The 17,683-nt window shown below is 37.5% G+C and overlaps 1 protein-coding gene across 1 annotated transcript in view; it reads left to right on the forward strand.

Annotated features, from left to right (window-relative positions):
- Positions 1-17,683, forward strand: part of VAV1 (vav guanine nucleotide exchange factor 1) — a 57,914-nt gene that overhangs the window by 19,062 nt on the left and 21,169 nt on the right. The window contains exons 2-11 of the mRNA XM_070938231.1: positions 573-689; positions 4,539-4,597; positions 6,768-6,833; positions 7,894-8,002; positions 8,332-8,424; positions 9,242-9,310; positions 13,141-13,244; positions 14,283-14,382; positions 15,809-15,904; positions 16,697-16,765. Coding sequence (XP_070794332.1) covers positions 573-689; positions 4,539-4,597; positions 6,768-6,833; positions 7,894-8,002; positions 8,332-8,424; positions 9,242-9,310; positions 13,141-13,244; positions 14,283-14,382; positions 15,809-15,904; positions 16,697-16,765 — 882 coding nt within the window. The remainder of the gene's footprint in view (positions 1-572; positions 690-4,538; positions 4,598-6,767; positions 6,834-7,893; positions 8,003-8,331; positions 8,425-9,241; positions 9,311-13,140; positions 13,245-14,282; positions 14,383-15,808; positions 15,905-16,696; positions 16,766-17,683) is intronic.

The following is a 17,683-nucleotide window of genomic DNA, read 5'->3' on the forward strand; positions in this document are numbered from 1 at the left end:
CAGGAATATATTCTTCGATCAATTCTGTCTACATGAAATGAAAAAGGACCTGAGAAGGAAATGCCATCAAAGTTCTTTGCCTTCCCATCTGGATGAATGTGTTAGATTTTGCTATAATTTCTCTAATTAGTAAGTAGGGTTGAGGAAAACTAGCTCCAATAGCCTTTCTTGTATTTATAAATTCACACATTTTAGAGTTACATGCATCGCTTTAAAGCGTAGTGTGCCATAATTTTATGTGCAGGTCTCTGGTTTAAATAGGTATCAGATTAAAAAAATAAAACAGAAGAAATGAAACTTTTAGGGTGAACTTTTTTTTTTTAATATAAACACTGCAGTTCATCTGGATCATTTATTGATAACTTGGCCCAAAGTTTAGGGCAACCCAGTGTAATCAAACAGAAATTGTTCATGTCAGTTTATATATGAAGAAATTGTTCAAAAGAAACTGAAAGCTAGTGTTTTGACTGAATTAACTATATATTTAGTACAATGACCTGCTTGCTAATGTTCTTACTCAATATCACCTATTTCTGATAGCCTTATGTCTATTCTTTACATTTCCTTTCCAGTTCCTGTGCCTAAAGAATATCCGAACCTTCCTTGCTACCTGCTGTGAGAAGTTTGGTCTGCGGAAAAGTGATCTTTTTGAGGTCTTCGATTTGTTCGACGTAAAAGATTTTGCAAAGGTACTTTTCCCTCCATAAAACAGTTTCCATATGCTCCATATGATAGTCATCAAAGTCCTTTTGATCCTGAATGTTTTATATCAGTGCAAAGAAGTCATTGTGGTGACTAAAACCAAATCCCACTTCTAGTAAAATTTGTTAGCTGATGTTGTAATTTCAGCTAGCAGAATACATTACTGTCTTCTATCTCTATCTCTATCATCTACCTATCTCTATCTCTATCTACAAATCAAACATCTATTCAACTATTGTATTCTTTATTTGCATTTTTATTTGCATTTCTTTATTTGCATTTGAATGGGCCACAAGGTTGTTTAAAATATCAAAAACCATAAAACAACATAATCAATTATATTTCTGACTAGCCAAGTGATATAAGAATAAAAATATTAAAAGTGACAATTCCACTGTGATGCAGACATTTAAGCAAATTTTACAATGCAAAAAAAACATGTATAGCAAGTAAAGTCATGTGCAAATTATAGCAAATTATTTGTCTCAGAACGAGTTCAGAGGTCACAATCAAATTAATGGATTAAAAAATATGTGTGTACTCTATTGTGCCCCTCTCAGGAATGTGATATTCTGACTGAGCATGATATCTCAATCCAGAAAACTAGGGTTGGCAGGTTCCTGATGCTCAGATTTTAAGATTAGGGCCATCTTATTTGAGGCAAAAAAAAAAAAAATAGATTATCACTCCAGACAGCTGCAAACTTGATCTGAATATGCCTTGTTCCAAAGCCTGTTCTCTCTCTGTCTCTCTCTCCCTCCACCCCCACCCCCCACTTGTTTCTATCTCTACATACAGAATATATGTCCCAACTGCTTGATAGAGCAAAGCATATTGTGTCGTTCTTGGTTTCACTTAAGTGCAACATTACATAGCCCTTTCTGAAAAGAGGTGCAATGTAACCTCATTGCATTCCCAGACCTTCTGCTTTCATTCAACATGTCTGGGAGCAACCACAAGCTGTTGCCCACAATAGGATGTGAAATAGAGTAGCAGACCCACATAGCTGGCTGTAGTAGGTGTATCCTAAGGTCTGGCTGTAACATATGTAACCTTGCAGCAGAATGTTTCCTTGAAGCCACAGATTGTCAAAAAAATAAAGCAAAATGAAACAAACCTGGCACGCTTCAGGAAAAAAGCATTAAAACATGAACTTCAGTCAGACCTCTCTTTTTGGAGTACCATATCCCATATCTTCTCTCTCCCTCCCTCCCTCCCTCCCTCCCTCCTTCCCTCCCTCCCTCCCTCCCTCCCTTCTTTCTTTCTTTCTTTCTTTCTTTCTTTCTTTCTTTCTTTCTTTCTTTCTTTCTTTCTTTCTTTCTTTCTTTCTTTCTTTCTTTCTTTCTTTCTTTCACCTTTGAGTCCTGGTAATTGTCTGGAGTTTTCCTGGCATGATTTTTATAAGTACTCTATCCTTGCCTCCTTCCTACAGTTGAGAGTATGATGGCACAAGTCAGCTGGCTTTATGCCTAAGACAGAACTAGAATTCAGGGTTTTTATCCTGAAGTCTTAACTACCATGCCAGCCTGGATCTCTAAGGTCCAGTGCCCATTCGTTATGGTATTTAGAAAAATTATGAAATACTTCTTTTAGAGAGCATTCAGGTAGGATGATCTTATCTAGTGGTAGGAATAGTTTTATTAACAGTATGTAATGGTTTTATTTATTTAGAATTATATTATTGTTATTTTGGTCCAGAGGCAGAACCATAGGGGCTAAAGGGTGAGCATTCCCAAATTCTTTGAAATGTTCTGTTTCCAAAATAGTGAATTTTGATCTCCCCAATTAAAAGCTTCATCATCTCAGAACCCTTAAGAGCTAGTTTAACAGCTAAGGGCTGAGAAAGCGTGATTTGCCAACTGAATTTATGGTTGAGGCCAAATTTGAAGTAGGGGATTTCCATATCTTGTTCTGAATCACCATCCTACACCCACTCTATATAATAAGCATAAAAAGAAGAAAAATCATTTTGTCATCTTGAAGACTAACATATTTATCATGGCAGCCACTCTTCATATAATGACTATCTGAGGAATTTTGCTGCTAGAGACAAAGCCCAGAGGATAACCCCTAACCTTATATCCCTGGCTGAATCTGGGGAGGTCAGGGAAACATGCATGTTCTCTCTCTCTCTCTCTCTCTCTCTCTCTCTCTCTCTCTCTCTCTCTCTCTCTCCCTCCCTCTCTCTCTCTCTCTCTCTCCCTCTCTTTCACACACACACACACACACACACACACACACACACACACACACACCTATTATACCTATTATTGTCAACAAATAAGTGTTGGAACTTTGCTGCTTCAAAACATTGTATAAGGCCAATTCTACAAAATACATGTATCTATATGGTATGCTAGGCTAGCTAAACTAAGCTAGGCTAGGCTAAGCTATATGACAATTGTATGACATGAGATCTAAAATAGTCTTTATTTCAAGTAATGGAAACATACTGTACAACAGTATGGTGCATTTGCTTTGCTTACAGTATGTAGGAACTTCTTATAAAAATTCTCTGAGACCAAATAAAAATCCTCAAGAAAGTTTTAAGAAGACAGACTAGGGATTTGAACTAGGTGAGTCAACTTGAAACTTGGTATATTTTTAAACCTATGATGACATCATCAGAAATTGACTGCAAAAATAAGTCATAGATTTTATAACAACTCCTTAACACTGCATTATATTAAAGTGTTCTAGATTGAATTGGAAGGATTGCAAGCAAACCAATATTTGTTACCATCTCTTCTGAAATATCCATAACGATGCTCATTTTGGCTGAAAGTGTTTGAGGATATTAGAAAAATTGTATGACTATTTTTAATCATAAATGCTAGTATAATTATGTTGTCCATCCCCCCATATAAAAACCACAACAGAAGAGACTAATTCAAAATACAGTATATTGTTAGCTGTAAAATATAGCAAAATACTGAAAACCTACAATATATTATTCTTTGGCTCTTTGGTACTTAACAGTGAGGGAAATAGTATTGGTTGAAAAACTAACACAGTTTCAAGAATATATACCTTAATCTTTTATGTACATACACACACATCCATGTAGGGAGGTTATATCTGTTTTGCTGTAATTTTTTTATGGCTACATATTAACATGCTTTAAAAACATGAATCAGCAGTTGATAATCAACTTGTGACTTGGTTGTGGAACGTAAATAAATAAATGAAATAAATAGTCAGTCAGGTATATTGAACAGAGCAGTTACCTGAAAAATAATTAACTGTTGTAAACTTAAGATATATTGGCAAAATAAGTGAGTTTAATCAAAGTGGAACAGAATGTAATCTAAATTATTAAATCTAGATATATCTGGGATTAAATGTTTAATATTCAATCGTATTTTATGTGATGCATTATTCTGTACCTTGGGTAAGATAAGTTTAAAAGATTAAAATAGTAATAAAATGCAGGAGAAATTATTCAAAGAAAGAAAACAGAGAAACAGGCAGTAGAGGATGATCCACCAACCTTCATCACAACCAGGTTAAAGTATGTGACTCTTACTTCTAGGTATGGTTTACAAGACTGCCTGGAGAAAATTGGGGAGTGTATAAGTTAAACAGGAGTTCAGACAAGAATTATTTGGGGGATAAGGACATTGGTCGCTCCCATGTTTGGAAATAAAATCTATCATCAGTCAGATTTTTGCAGTCCTTTGGTATTGTGCACATAAACTTATCATTTTAATCTGCAAAATATGTCCTGAGCTGAAAGATAATATTTAAGTCAATGAGGATTTAGTAGTTAAATCCTATGATGTCATGATCTACACATCTCTGAATCTTTGTCTTTTTTGCTCCCTTCTTCCCTGCAGGTAATTGATGCTTTATCAATACTCTCATGGACACAAGTTGCCCAAAAGAAAGGGTTCATGTAAGTGCAAAACTAGTTAATGTATTCAGAGACATTTGTACAATTTTCATTTAAAAACATGCTTTTAACCTGAGTTGCCTTTAATTCAAACTTCTTATAGTATACAGCATGTAAGTCTCAGAAGCTGCAGGTAGTACCAAAATAGTGGTTTGCTGCTAATATGGAAAACCTGCTACTCCAGAGCAGAACTAATTTGAAATTGCTGCATTATTTGCCAATAGGCTTCCTGACGTCATTCAAATCATCTTCTTCCTAGTTTTTCCCCACAATTTGCAGGATTCTGTTTCAGATCAATGAATGCCATTTCATGTCCATGTCAGTTGTGTCCTGCCGCCTTTACTTTAATTCTCTGTGTGGACACTTCCCAACAGTGTTAAAGTGGCAGGCAGAACAGATGGCAAAGTAGGTTGCTACTCATAATATATGGCTGTTGATTCATGGTCTGAGACAGGAATTACCTGATAGGCTTGTCATCTGAGCCTGGTGTCACTTGGTCCAGGTTCGGCTCAGGGCCACCCTTGTGGGAGGGCAGTTTCCAGCAGCACCATTAGGAGGAGTGGACCTTGCTGCCTCCTGGTTCAATTCAAGTGGCAGTTATTCATCCCAATATAGTATAGCATTAAGGTAAATCAGGAACCTCCTTGCCAGATGTAATTTTGTTTTCTTAGTGCAATCACTGAAAATAGGTTTGCTGAGGATACTATTCTCCCTGGAGGTACAGGTGGCATTGACTAGACATTAGGTCTTTTCAGCAGTGACTTTTGCATTTTGGATAATTCTTCCTATACAGGTGCAATTGGTCCTGGACCTACTTGAATTTTGCAAGACTGAAGATTATCCTATTTCAATGTCCTTTTGATTTAGGATTAACGCTAAACCCATGTTTAAAAGCAACTGATACTCTAGAATTAGAGGAAATTTTGTTAGGGGACTATCAGTCCAGCTGCCTGTGAACACTTACCTCCTTCCCTTGCGTATCCCCATTCCACATTAAGGAGTGTGATGGATATCTTCCTGTCAGCTAACAACTTTTGGTTGAAAATGACAACACGGCAGATCCACCAGTTCTTGCCCTTAAGGCTCCATTTACACTGTAAATAAGAGCAGCACCATTTGCCAGCATTGCATCTCTGGCAGGATTGAGTTTGCCTGTGGGGGTGGGAAATTTTATGTTATTCTAGTTTTCTTCAAGATCAAAGGGTAATGAATAGTACTTTAAACTTAGCTGGGGGAAGAACCCACAGAATGTGTATCAAAGTTTCCCATCCAAATAGACAGATATATTGAATGGATAATCACTTTCAGCTTATGGCTTTATGATGAAAAATTTATGGCACAATAGTTTCATTGCAGTATAAGCTTTGACTAATTAAATCATTAGATGCAGCCGATGGACTTGTACCTAATAAATGCATTCACCTTTAAAGTGTCCAGGGATTCTTTATTGGGTGAACAGTATTATCCCTCTAGAATTTATGCCATAGACCTCCTACATTAATAACACTGTGAGGTGGGAAAACCTTGGTCTTCCTTTTCACCCTAACTTAGATTAAAGATGAGAAGCAGTCTTGCTGCTTTTGGGGACATCCATACAATAAGGACATTGATTATGATTTCATTGAAGGTTTTTGACACATAACCTTGGAATTTTTTTTCCAGCATACTTTTAATTTCTGTTTGATGTAAAATAGACGAAACATGCAGTGTTTTCCCTTTGACTTACTTTGGGAGGATGTAGGCTTGGGAGGCAGCTGCAGTCATCCTGCACAGTCAGTAGTCCCTGCCGAGTGTTTGCCTGAGATGGACTGGCCTTTTCTGATTTGGCGGGGCCCCTATGCTGTGTCGTCTCTTTCCCCCATTGAGGTGAAGATGGCCTCATTGCTCCTAAGCCTCCAAAAGTCTCTTATGATCCAGTTGTGCCAGCGGGCCAGGGGACCTTAGGGATTCCTTTCATCTATTATTCTTTTTTTAGCTGTTTATTGTATAGCTTTTTAATGTTTGCTAATGATAATGATTTTAGATATTACACAGCCCAGAATCACTTGCCTTGTGAAATGGGTGGCTTTAAAATCTCCAAATATTGTGAATATTACATTTAATATTCTATAATTGCATGATTTGCACTGTGGCTATATTTGCCTGAACTTGAGCATTTTTTATTATTCTACAGGCCATTTCCCACAGAAGACAGCATTGCAGATGATGACATCTACAGTGGTTTATCAGATCAAATTGAGTAAGAAGCACTTTACTTTGAGAAGGGAGAGATATTCATGGACTGGAATTGCTTTTGATTTTGGGTGGATACGAGGTGGAAGGTCTTGAATAAATATACGATTACAAACTCAACAAGTAAAGCATTTTGTATTACTGCATGTTGAAAAGCTGCAGATTTGTTTACTGTTGTAGGCTTTCAGACTTAGCCATGCCTCTTGAAGCATTAGGAAATCTGTCATTTAGTCCACCATCACTATAGATTTGTTTGTCTCCTTTGGGGTCATTATTCACATCATAGTTAAAAAAGTATTTACATAATAGAGTAAAGAGTATTTAGGAGAAAAAAATATGCAGGATCCAATATGAATTGGTCACCCGAATCAAAGGTGTATTCTTCCAAGCTTCCAAGCTCATGCTGGAACTCATCCTTAGCCCAAGCCCCAAAGCTTGGAAGAATAAACCTTTGGTCCCAGTGAACAGCTCAGATTGGATTCTGCAACATTATCCTGGGACATGTATATTTGTCCTCATTTGTGAGAAAAAATTGTGCCCCAAAAGGACTATGGTGCTATGCTTCATCCCTTTCATGTTAAAACAAAATCATTCCTCAAATTAACACTTCTAAGAACTGTTGCCACTGAATCTTTAGCTTCTCTAACAAAGCAGGGCATATTGGGGAAAATGTTTTCATGTTATGTAGGTTTCTAAACTAACAATCGTGCAATTGCATCTTCCAGAGTCTGAAGAAATGCAATAAGCTGTTAGAATAAATGAAAGATATGAAGAACCTAAAGTCATACTGGAAGTGCATTTAAGATCTTGTTTAGTGATACTATTGTTGGGAGGAATCTATTAGCTATACATCATATATTTCAATACCAAGGGATAGAGATACAGAAGTCACATTTTGCCACTTTGGAGGTACCAGCCTCTAATATTATCCAGATGATTTCTTATAATCAGACTGCCACTTGGATTGAGCTTTTCTAAAATTGTGGATTTCCCACGTTTCTCTGGGAAAGGCTGATCTTGTAATATTTGCAATGTGGGTTTTCCTTTTCTGTTTCCTTTTTCACCAGTGACACTATGGAGGAAGATGATGACCTTTATGATTGTGTTGAGAATGAGGAAGAGGAAGGGGATGAGATCTACCAGGATTTGATGAGATCAGAGCCAAGTGTCACGCCAGTAAGTAGCTAGGAAGTACTATTTCCCTATGAGGCAGAATTGGCTACAAAACCTTCAAACAATCTAGCCAAAGAAAATATCATTTCTGCAATTGATGTGTTAATACCTTTTCATAGAGGATAATTATGTCCCTAACAGATTGTAAACTCACTGAGAAAGAACTAAACCAATTTAAAAATAGGAAGGTTATTTTCATTTCATTTTATAGATGGACTTATATTCGAAATGTAATCTCCTGGCTTCAACAGCAGAGGCCATGGATGTTCAGTAGACATCTTACCCTTTTTCCATAAACAAGGACTTTCACTGTGTTTTTTATCTTGTAACAGCGAATGACTGAACTCGATAAGAGGAAATGCTGCCTTCAGGAGATCCAACAAACAGAAGAAAAATACACAAGCACACTAGAATCTATTCACCAGGTTTTTATGCTCGATATCCATCTAATTCACCTCTTCTTTACCAATAGTTCAGGCTGTACTGTATTTTTCTCTGCCATATATTTGAAAAGAACAGCTTCCTTGGAACAGAATTAATTGATACGGAAGATAAGAAACAGAAAGTCAGTGAATCGGGACCTTACTGAATATCAGAAAAGAAATAAAAATGGGGTTGGCCCACTTCTGCCACAATGTTTAGTACTCTGTTATTCGTAGCTAGCAAAAATATAAATTGTGATCTTGAGCCCCACTGACTATGTATAGAAATCCTTCAGGGCTTTGTCTCCCCATTTCATTACTTATAGCTGTCATGGAAATGCTGAACTCAGCAACTTTGAAAAAATGGACGTGCTGTGTTACTTTTAACATCATGAGGTCCAAGGGAAGTCTATATGGTCCTGGGTTCTCCACATCTGCATTCGATTTGCAGGTGCAGAAGAGGGGTTGGAAATCCCTTAGTCAGACATGTCTTCTAGGAGATCTGTTATGGTGGCATGAGCTTCCATAATCATTGCAAAAATGCCTCCCTGTCTCCATGCTATTCCTAATCCAGCAATGGAGATGTCAACTATTTTCATTTCAAAGAAGTCAGAACATGCACTCACTCATTTTTTGAGTCTCTTGAGCTTCTTCCTCAAGATCTTGATGAGAATTGTACAAATGTGGTTGCAGGATTTTCTTGGTTCCTCCTAATATGAAGTGTTCTTTTAGTTAAGGCTGTATATTTATTTCTCTTTGGTATCTTCTCTCTTGAATTATCTTGTTACTGGTCATTTCAACCAGGATCTGTTCTTTGCAGCATTTTATGAAACCACTGCAATTGTTCTTGCAACCTCAGGACCTTGAGAATATTTTTATTAATATTGAGGTAAGATCTTCCTATGCTTTTGATTATAATAATTTTCAGGAATTTTGTATCAGCAATCCTACATAAATGTAATATGCCTCTTTATAGTTGGGCTCTAAGAGATAGATTTAATTAATTTAGTGCAAGAGCAGGCAAGGCATTGCCATGCAGGCACCTTGGGGAGATTTCTATGAACATAGTCAGGATTTCACTGGTCTAACAGCTACGGACAGAAATGTGCAGTTGACATCCAGTAAATTTGCTTCCAATACAGTTTGCAATGCAAACTCCAGAATCAGTTCCCATGCAGAAATCTTGACAATGGCAAAGAAACATGTAGGTTTCAGTTCCATTATGCCTGATAAAGTTTACTGTTGACTGATATAGTTTACACCATATGACAGCACTAAGATGTAGAAATGAGGTAAATCAGGTCTCTAGAAGGGAGGAAATGGAAACAAGTTAATGGTTTTATTAAAAGTTTTACATAAAAACTAAAACAAAGGGAGAGAGGGAGGGAGGGAGGGAGGGAGGAAGGAAGGAAGGAAGGAAGGAAGGAAGGAAGGAAGGAAGGAGAAAGAAAAAAGTGCAGAAAGAGAAAACAAAAGAAATAGTTAAAAGCTTGCCATTTCTTCTGTACAAATGAAAGTACATTTACAATATTAACTTTTATGTAATGATTACAAAAAAAGCTCACTTTTCTCTATATCCAGTTTTTTTAATCATCAATACCACAAATCATAAAGCATATCTTTTTTGTTTCATGAAAAATGGCTATATAAACACATACATACATACATATATACATACGTACAGAAAGTAAAATAGAAAGGAGAGCTATGCACGCTCCTTGACCAAGAGGAATGTAAAAAAAGAAAAAGAAACAAATAAAATTAGCTCCAGTCTTTTTTTAAAAAGAGACAACTTAATGATTAAAATTAACAAAAGCAACCAGAAGTACCGAGAACCTGAGCATTGTGCCCAGGCTCTAACTGAGCCTGTTTTCACATAGTGGTTGTTTTTTTTCTTTTCTAGATTTTGCTCTTTGGGTGAGCTATTGTTTTAATCATAGTGTGGTTTTTATTATTAGCCATCTTGAATTATTTGCCAGTTGTTTGGCCTTATAAATCAATATCATAAATCGATAATAAGCAGAAGGAAAATAAAGGTTATAAAATTTATTTTCAGACATGAATATAACTATCTCTACCTCGTTATGTAATGACCAAGTAAATGAATACAAATATTTAATTTCCTTCTAACCATCTGAATCCCTTTTACTTCTGTCCTATGCAGCTGACACTATTTGCAGACTGAGGGAGTAGGGCCCACCATCCTGTAACCATCCTGACCAGTGGTGGATTTTATAGTACTAGGCTGGGGAAGAGTGGGGCTGGATTCTAGTGGCCAACCAGTATGGTTTCAATATCTTCCATAGTATAATAATATTCTTTGGCCCTGGCAGTCTTTCCATATGGAGCCAGACAACTCCAGCCTTGAAGCCTTCCCTGGCCTTTTCCCCTTTGCCACCAACACACACCTATGTTTTTACAAATAATCATGATGCATTTGTAGTGATTTGCAGTATATGTGTCCCATGCATTATGCTGCATGTTGATGCAGTCCTCAGATTCCATGACCACAGAGCACCAAAAACCTCATCTGCAATGCACTTAAAAGAATTGCACTTTGCCTATGCCCCGCCCCCCAGGACAGCTGGATTCCAATAACTCCCTCCTGGACTGGCTTTCATTTTGCTATACTTGTGGCCTAGACTTCCTTCCTTTGCTATGTCCTTTGTAACCTTGCTGGTTTGGGTTTGCTTATGTGTCACTTCCCTTCTCTCTTTCCATGGCCAGAGTGACTCACCTGCAAAAATGAGCCATTTATTTTAGACAAGAGCTTTGTGGCTCAATCCTGAGTCCTGAAATAGCAGTGGAGGAGCCTCTGGATTCATTATCCTTTCCAGTGAACGGGGTTTCCCTTCCAAAGGGTGAAAAAGCAGAGCTCCCCAGATCTTGGCTCTAGCTTCTTTTGGGTGATTCCAGGTTATGTAAAATACTGCATGGAGTGACACATGGAGCTCTCCTTTAATCTGCATGGATTGCACACACAGGGTCAGACCAAGAATATCAAAAACTTTTCAAACGTGAGTAAGTTGCAATAGTTTTATCTGCAACTTCATAACAACATCCAAATCCCATGGGACATTTCTTATTATATTCCTCCAGAATCTTCCTGTTTCTTACATCTCATTTAATTTTGTTGAGAATAACGCCTGAATTTGCTTTCTGTAAAGGAGTGTGTGGATGGTCCTGGGGAATAAGGGGTAGAGATGCTGCCTAGAAAACAACCAGATCAGAGAATCAGGAGCCCTCAGTGGCTTAATGGTCAGAGAAAGAAACTTAGGAAGGACTCGCCCTAATGGATCAAGCATTTAAAAGTGGTGGTGGGAAACTTTACTTTCAGACTTGGAAGACTCTGTTAATTACTTCCTTAAGATAAATTAGAATTAGTTCATCTAGTTCTGTTTTCTGTCTAGTTTACCTGGGAGTTCGGACATTTCCATTCTCTTTGCTTTTGTCTGCGTATGTATTATAAGACTTCGTTTCAAAATGGCCTGGCTAGGATGAAAGCTTGACTCAAAGTAATTCCCTCTGTGTTCAGTAGAATTTAAACTAAATATATGATCATCTCCTCTTCCTCCTTCTCTTTCTTCTCCTCCTCCTTTAAATCAACAATATAGATTTACGAGAAAGATATAGCCAATATACAAAAGATAAATTAAAAAATGGAAAGAAATTAGAATTTCCATGACATTTAAATTTAACATTTTTAAATTATCAAAAAGAAAAAAAAGAAGGAAAACAGAGATAATTATTAAAACAAGTGTCTTTATTTTCATATTTTTATGTGACCTTTCTTTAAATATTTAGCACAAACTGTGACATCGCAATCCTTACCTCTTAGACAATTGTCTGACAGAGTTAATCTGGAACAGAAATGCCCCTATATTTTCCATATAATAAAGGCCTTGCTGGGTAGCTCTTCCATTCAACCTATGCTATGGATAACTGTTCTAGATTGAGTCAACCCTAAATAAAACAGAAACTATTGCTGATGGTTTTTCTACTAATATATCATTGGAAGAGGGTTTTGCTGTTGCTGTTATTGTTGTTTTCAAAAAAAAGGATTGACCTTCTACCCTGCCATCTTTGCCTGTTGTCTTGGCCAACAGGACATTGGAAGTGGTAGTTCATGTTTACCAAAACTCCAGTCCCTTCACCACTTAGGGTTGTATGGCTTTGGAGAGTACAATACTTGTCCAGAGTGGGAAATCGCTCCTTCTATCATCGAACAAATGAAATTTGCAGTCAAAATGTTAAGCTAAAACTTCAGTATAAAAATAATGATATTATTTATCAAAAATAACGTCTAAAAACCTGTTGGAACTGAACTTGCCAAAAATAAAGCAATGAGATCTAGTAGAATTCTACAGCAAGACATTCCAGAGCCATTAAAGTAACATCTAAACATCTTGGCTCCCCCAATTTTACCCTGTGCTCAAATGATGCTGGTCCAGTTTTGTCTCCTTAGACATCATATAAGGTCTTTCGTGGATTGTCAACCAACATTCAACAGCTAAACACAGAGGAGTGAGAAGAGAATCAGGGCAAGACATGATTGTGGAGGTTAACATTGATTGCTATGGCAAACACTACAGAGTTCTAAAAACTCTCCCTTGGTGATAGATATTATCCTTGCTCAGTTTTCATGCTAGTAGAAATACCAGATGCAAACAAGCCAAGCAAATGAGTTATACTTTATCAATGGTTTTTCTACTCCATCAGGAACTTTTGAAAGTTCATCGGTGCTTTCTAGTGGAGCTGAAGAATGCTTTGTCTTTTAGCCACTCTCAGAATCTCTACCAAGTGTTTATCAAGTACAAAGAACGGTAAGTGCCTTCCTCAAAGGTCTAAAGCTCCCCCCAAATTACGGAAATCTAAGCCAAAGTTGGCCCAGCCCCTTATCATATCCATCATACTACAGGTTACCTGAGACTGTAGCACAGAAGTAGGTTCTCTTTCACATACATTTTGGGGCTACAAAATGTGCACTGTATGAAGACCTGCAGAAGTATTTCTATTTTGTGGATAGATAAATGTTACAGTGGCAATGCACTACTAGATTAAAAAGATTGATATAGTGTTGTACCAAATGCCTTGACCTTTATTGATATATAAACCATGTATTTGGAAAGATGCCATTTCTATACTGCCCCATGCTGATATCTAACATAACAGACATGTTATTCTATGCTCATCCCAGAGGCAGATATTTTAAATTAGGACAACCTAATATGGCTGCAGACATTCAGCATATCCACTTGGTCATTCAGTCATTCACTCAACTCCAGACATAATTTCATCAAGATCATGTCTCAATAAATGTTTCTTTGAGTTATTTTCATGAGTGCTTGCCAATGTCATGAAAAATAGTATGTAGTCACATTGTTTTCTGTCCTTTCCCTTTCTCAATTGTCTTCAATTTTTCCTCATATGTGTCCTGTATCTTTTTTGCCCCCTTGAATGTCCAAATTATTTAAACTTTAGCTTCATTATTAGATCTTCCTGTGAACAGTCTGGCCCTATTTCATCTACATTTGAATGATGTGACCTTCTTGCAGTGCAAGATTGCAAGGCAAAGACAAATTGCTGCCATCTAATAGCTATTCATATTTTTGGAGCTCAGATCTAGTAGCTCAATTGCTTAATTTCCCTGTGTTCCCAGAGAAATATAAAATCTGAATCAAATCACTGAGTGTTGTTTAACATTCAGAACTGGACTTTTCACCTATGCAAATACCAATACTCCCTAGTGATATACACAAGTACATAAACTATACTGACAGTAACAGCTAAGTTCGCGTTGGAGTATTTCTCTATAGATATGTAACTTTCATTTACCCTGGTTTCTTACACATCACTTACAGGTTCTTGCTCTATGGTCGCTACTGCAGTCAGATAGAAGCAGCTACTAAATACCTGGACCAAGTATCGAATATTAGTGTGGATGTGCGCATGAAACTAGAGGTGAGTTTCATACAAAAAGTTGCTTTATGTATCATATTTAGTGGAGAGAATTGTTTTTATGATGATCTACAGGTTCCATATCTATGCTGCAAGAACTGAATGACAGCTAGATGGCAACAAACAAAGATATAACTCTTACCCTTTGTTGCCATCTAGTGATCATTCAAGGTTTTTGTAGCACAGATGATAATCCTTTTATTGGCCCTTCCACTTTAGCAATGATATAACCCAGCTTCATCAACCTGATTACTGTTCCCATAATTATCAGCTAGCATGCTTGGAGGGCAAATGGAGGAAGACTGGTTAACTTCAAAAAAAAAACCAGTGTACATTGTTTTATGTAACGGTATATTTGAATGACCTTGATAAACAGGGAAAGAGATGTGGCCCAGGGAACAATTAGATAAGGGGAGGGGCAGCCTGCAGCTGCATAATTGGCAGAGAAAGAATAAGAGGATCAAAATGGATCCTCTTATCAGACTGTAAGAAGAGATGACAGGAGCTTTGTACATTAATGTAGCCTTACAATAAAATAGATTTAACTCATCTGATCTGTTTCCCATTTGGTTTACCTGAGAAAGCTGGCACTATATAACTCTTGTTACATACTGTCATTACGCAATAGAATTATACAAAAGTACACAATCAAATTAATACACCAATACATTTAGTAGTGGTCCTTTTTCTCTGTTACATTAAAAGTAAAAACTCAACTGCCACTTTTGGAAAGTTCTGAGTCCTTTGCCCCACATCCAAGACTTTCAGGTCTTGAGTGATCCTGAACAAAACCAGAGAAAAGTCTAAAGAACAAAGCCACTCCAGCAAAAATCAGATGTGCAAAATAAAACCCCAGAACAAATGGAAAGAGGAAGGACAGTGTCATGTTCTAGTACCTCAAGTGAACAGAAGGCTTGCTAGTTTGATGCAATACTGGTGGGTCTGGCAGCTACTCCAAGCCTCTAGATGCAGACATGCGGTCTTACCACTGGCATATTAAGTTAAAAACAAGAAGTCAGGAATGGCAAATGTGGTTTTGCTGGTGTGGAGGGTCAGGGAGATAATCTTGAGGGAAATAGGCAAGAATTGTTATATAGATCGAGAAAGTTGAGACATTCCTTAAGTCCTGGGATACATGGTAGTAGGATACAAGGTAATATTCTAAAGAGATTCAGGCAGGCTCCTCTCTGACCCACTGGGATGTAAAAGGGAATGGAGGGACAGCACAATCAGGTCTGCAAAATTCTGTAATTAAAGCCTATTTCAATAAAGTAAGTTCTAACTTTCCTGTGGAGTTGGTTTCCTGATACCTCATAGTATCAGGAAACTATACCTCATAGCTGATAAGTTATAGTTCAGTCTGGTGCAATAATTTTTCCCCGCTGCTGGAGAAGTATAAATGGCAATAAATCATGCTTTTGTCTTTTAGGAATGTTCCCAACGGGCCAATAATGGCCGGTTCAGCCTGCGTGATCTCCTTATGGTGCCCATGCAGCGGGTCTTGAAATATCATCTTCTCCTTCAGGTAATAGTTTTATCAGATTATGTCCCCCATGTCGAGGAGAAAGAATGAAGAATGGGGAAAGGAGGAATGATGCTCAGAAAACCTCAGCAAGGTCTTTTCTGCAGCTTTCTCTCCTATTGAGTTTGGGCTGGAGAAATTCCCAGAAGATTGAGCTCAGGTGCCTGCAGCCAGTTTCTTGATCAAATTCAGAAATGTGGTGGTTGGAGGGGGCAGGGGGAAAGGGAGTTTGGAGGAAGAAGACAAAGAAGAAGCTGGAAGCCAAGAATCTTAACTTTGTTTAGATAAGGTCTCATCGCTTTAAGAGCCTTGGTAGTACAAGGGTTTAAGGCACCCTGTTATTAAGCTGCTTAAGACCAGCTGCCTGCAATTACTGCAGGGTTCGAATCTCGCCAAGGCTCAAGGTTGACTCAGCCTTCCATCCTTTCTAAGGTAGGTGAAATGAGGACCCAGTTTGTGGGGACAATAAGCTGACTTTGTATAAATATACAAAAGGATGAAGGCTATTGCTGAGCACATTGTAAGCCGCCCTGAGTCTTCGGAGAAGGGCGGCATATAAATCAAATTAAAAAAAAAAAAGTCTCCTGTCTCTTTTTTTTAGAGACTTCTTCGAAGCAATGAGACTATTCTCTACCCTTTTGTTCCTTGGGACAAGACTCTACAATTTATACAGTCAAAACCCCCATCTTAGTTTCAACTGTCAGTGGAGATGTGGCACATGAATATCAGAGAACACACAATAACTGATTTATTTGTGAAGTCTGTTAACTCCTGTTGCTTCCTTCTTTCTTCCAGGAGCTGACCAAATACACACTTGACCCAACTGAAAAGGAAAACCTGAGACAAGCGCTAGATGCCATGCGGGTAAGAGAAATATCTGTGGCTTTTCTGGGCATAGTTAAAAAGGAGTTTGGGAATTTGATCTCTTTGATGGCAGCTACTATGAACCTGTAGCTTTATTGGACCTCCCATAGCCATAGTCTAAACCTCAGTGACTAAGAAAGAAACTGAGGAAGAGGAGGGAAGAAAGAGGGGGAGGAGGAAGAGGAGGAGGAGGAGTCAAACATTTGCTCCCACTCTAACCCAAGGGGTTTCCAACTTGGGACTATAACTCTCATCAACCAGCTGCCAAGGAAAATTTGAATTGTTGCAAAACAATTTTTGAAGGTCAGAATTGATTTACATTATTTCTATAGTGCAGGACTCTCTCAGAGTCAGATAATATATTCAGTTCAGCAAAAGGAAGTAAGGAAGTAAGCCACTATACCTTGGGCATTTGGGGAAAAGTTTGGATATAATTTTATTTGAGTTTTTTAAATATATGACTTTTTTCTGTTTGGAAGAAGGTTGCCCAAGACAACCTTAAGTTTTGTGTTTCTACTTCATATGGAAAACATGATCATTCACTCTGAGATGAGTTTGGAATGAGGAAACAGCTCTAGCTGCCCACAACAGCCCCCTTGAAAGCAAAAGAGGAGCTTTCTTTCCTTATAAACTCTTTAGAGAAGAAGTTCAGGAGTTCCTAGAAAAAATAATTTCTACTCCTTCAGTTCTTGGCTAGCTCTCAAGTCTAATTTTTTGTAACATCATTAAACTAATCTCACAGCAATTATCTTCAAAAAGGAAACATCTTTAGGGTTTATTTTCCTTGACATGAAAATATTTGACTGCAAAGAACATATATGGACAGATCAATAGATAGACAGAAACTTTATTTCAGTTATTGAACAATAGTACATTTAATAAAACAAATAACACAGAACCATCTCCTAACAATAAGAA

The sequence above is a fragment of the Pituophis catenifer genome, unplaced genomic scaffold (genome assembly GCF_029215685.1).
Source record: "Pituophis catenifer annectens isolate HBS135680 unplaced genomic scaffold, rPitCat1.0.hap2 SCAF_2, whole genome shotgun sequence".
Lineage (NCBI taxonomy): Eukaryota > Metazoa > Chordata > Lepidosauria > Squamata > Colubridae > Pituophis > Pituophis catenifer.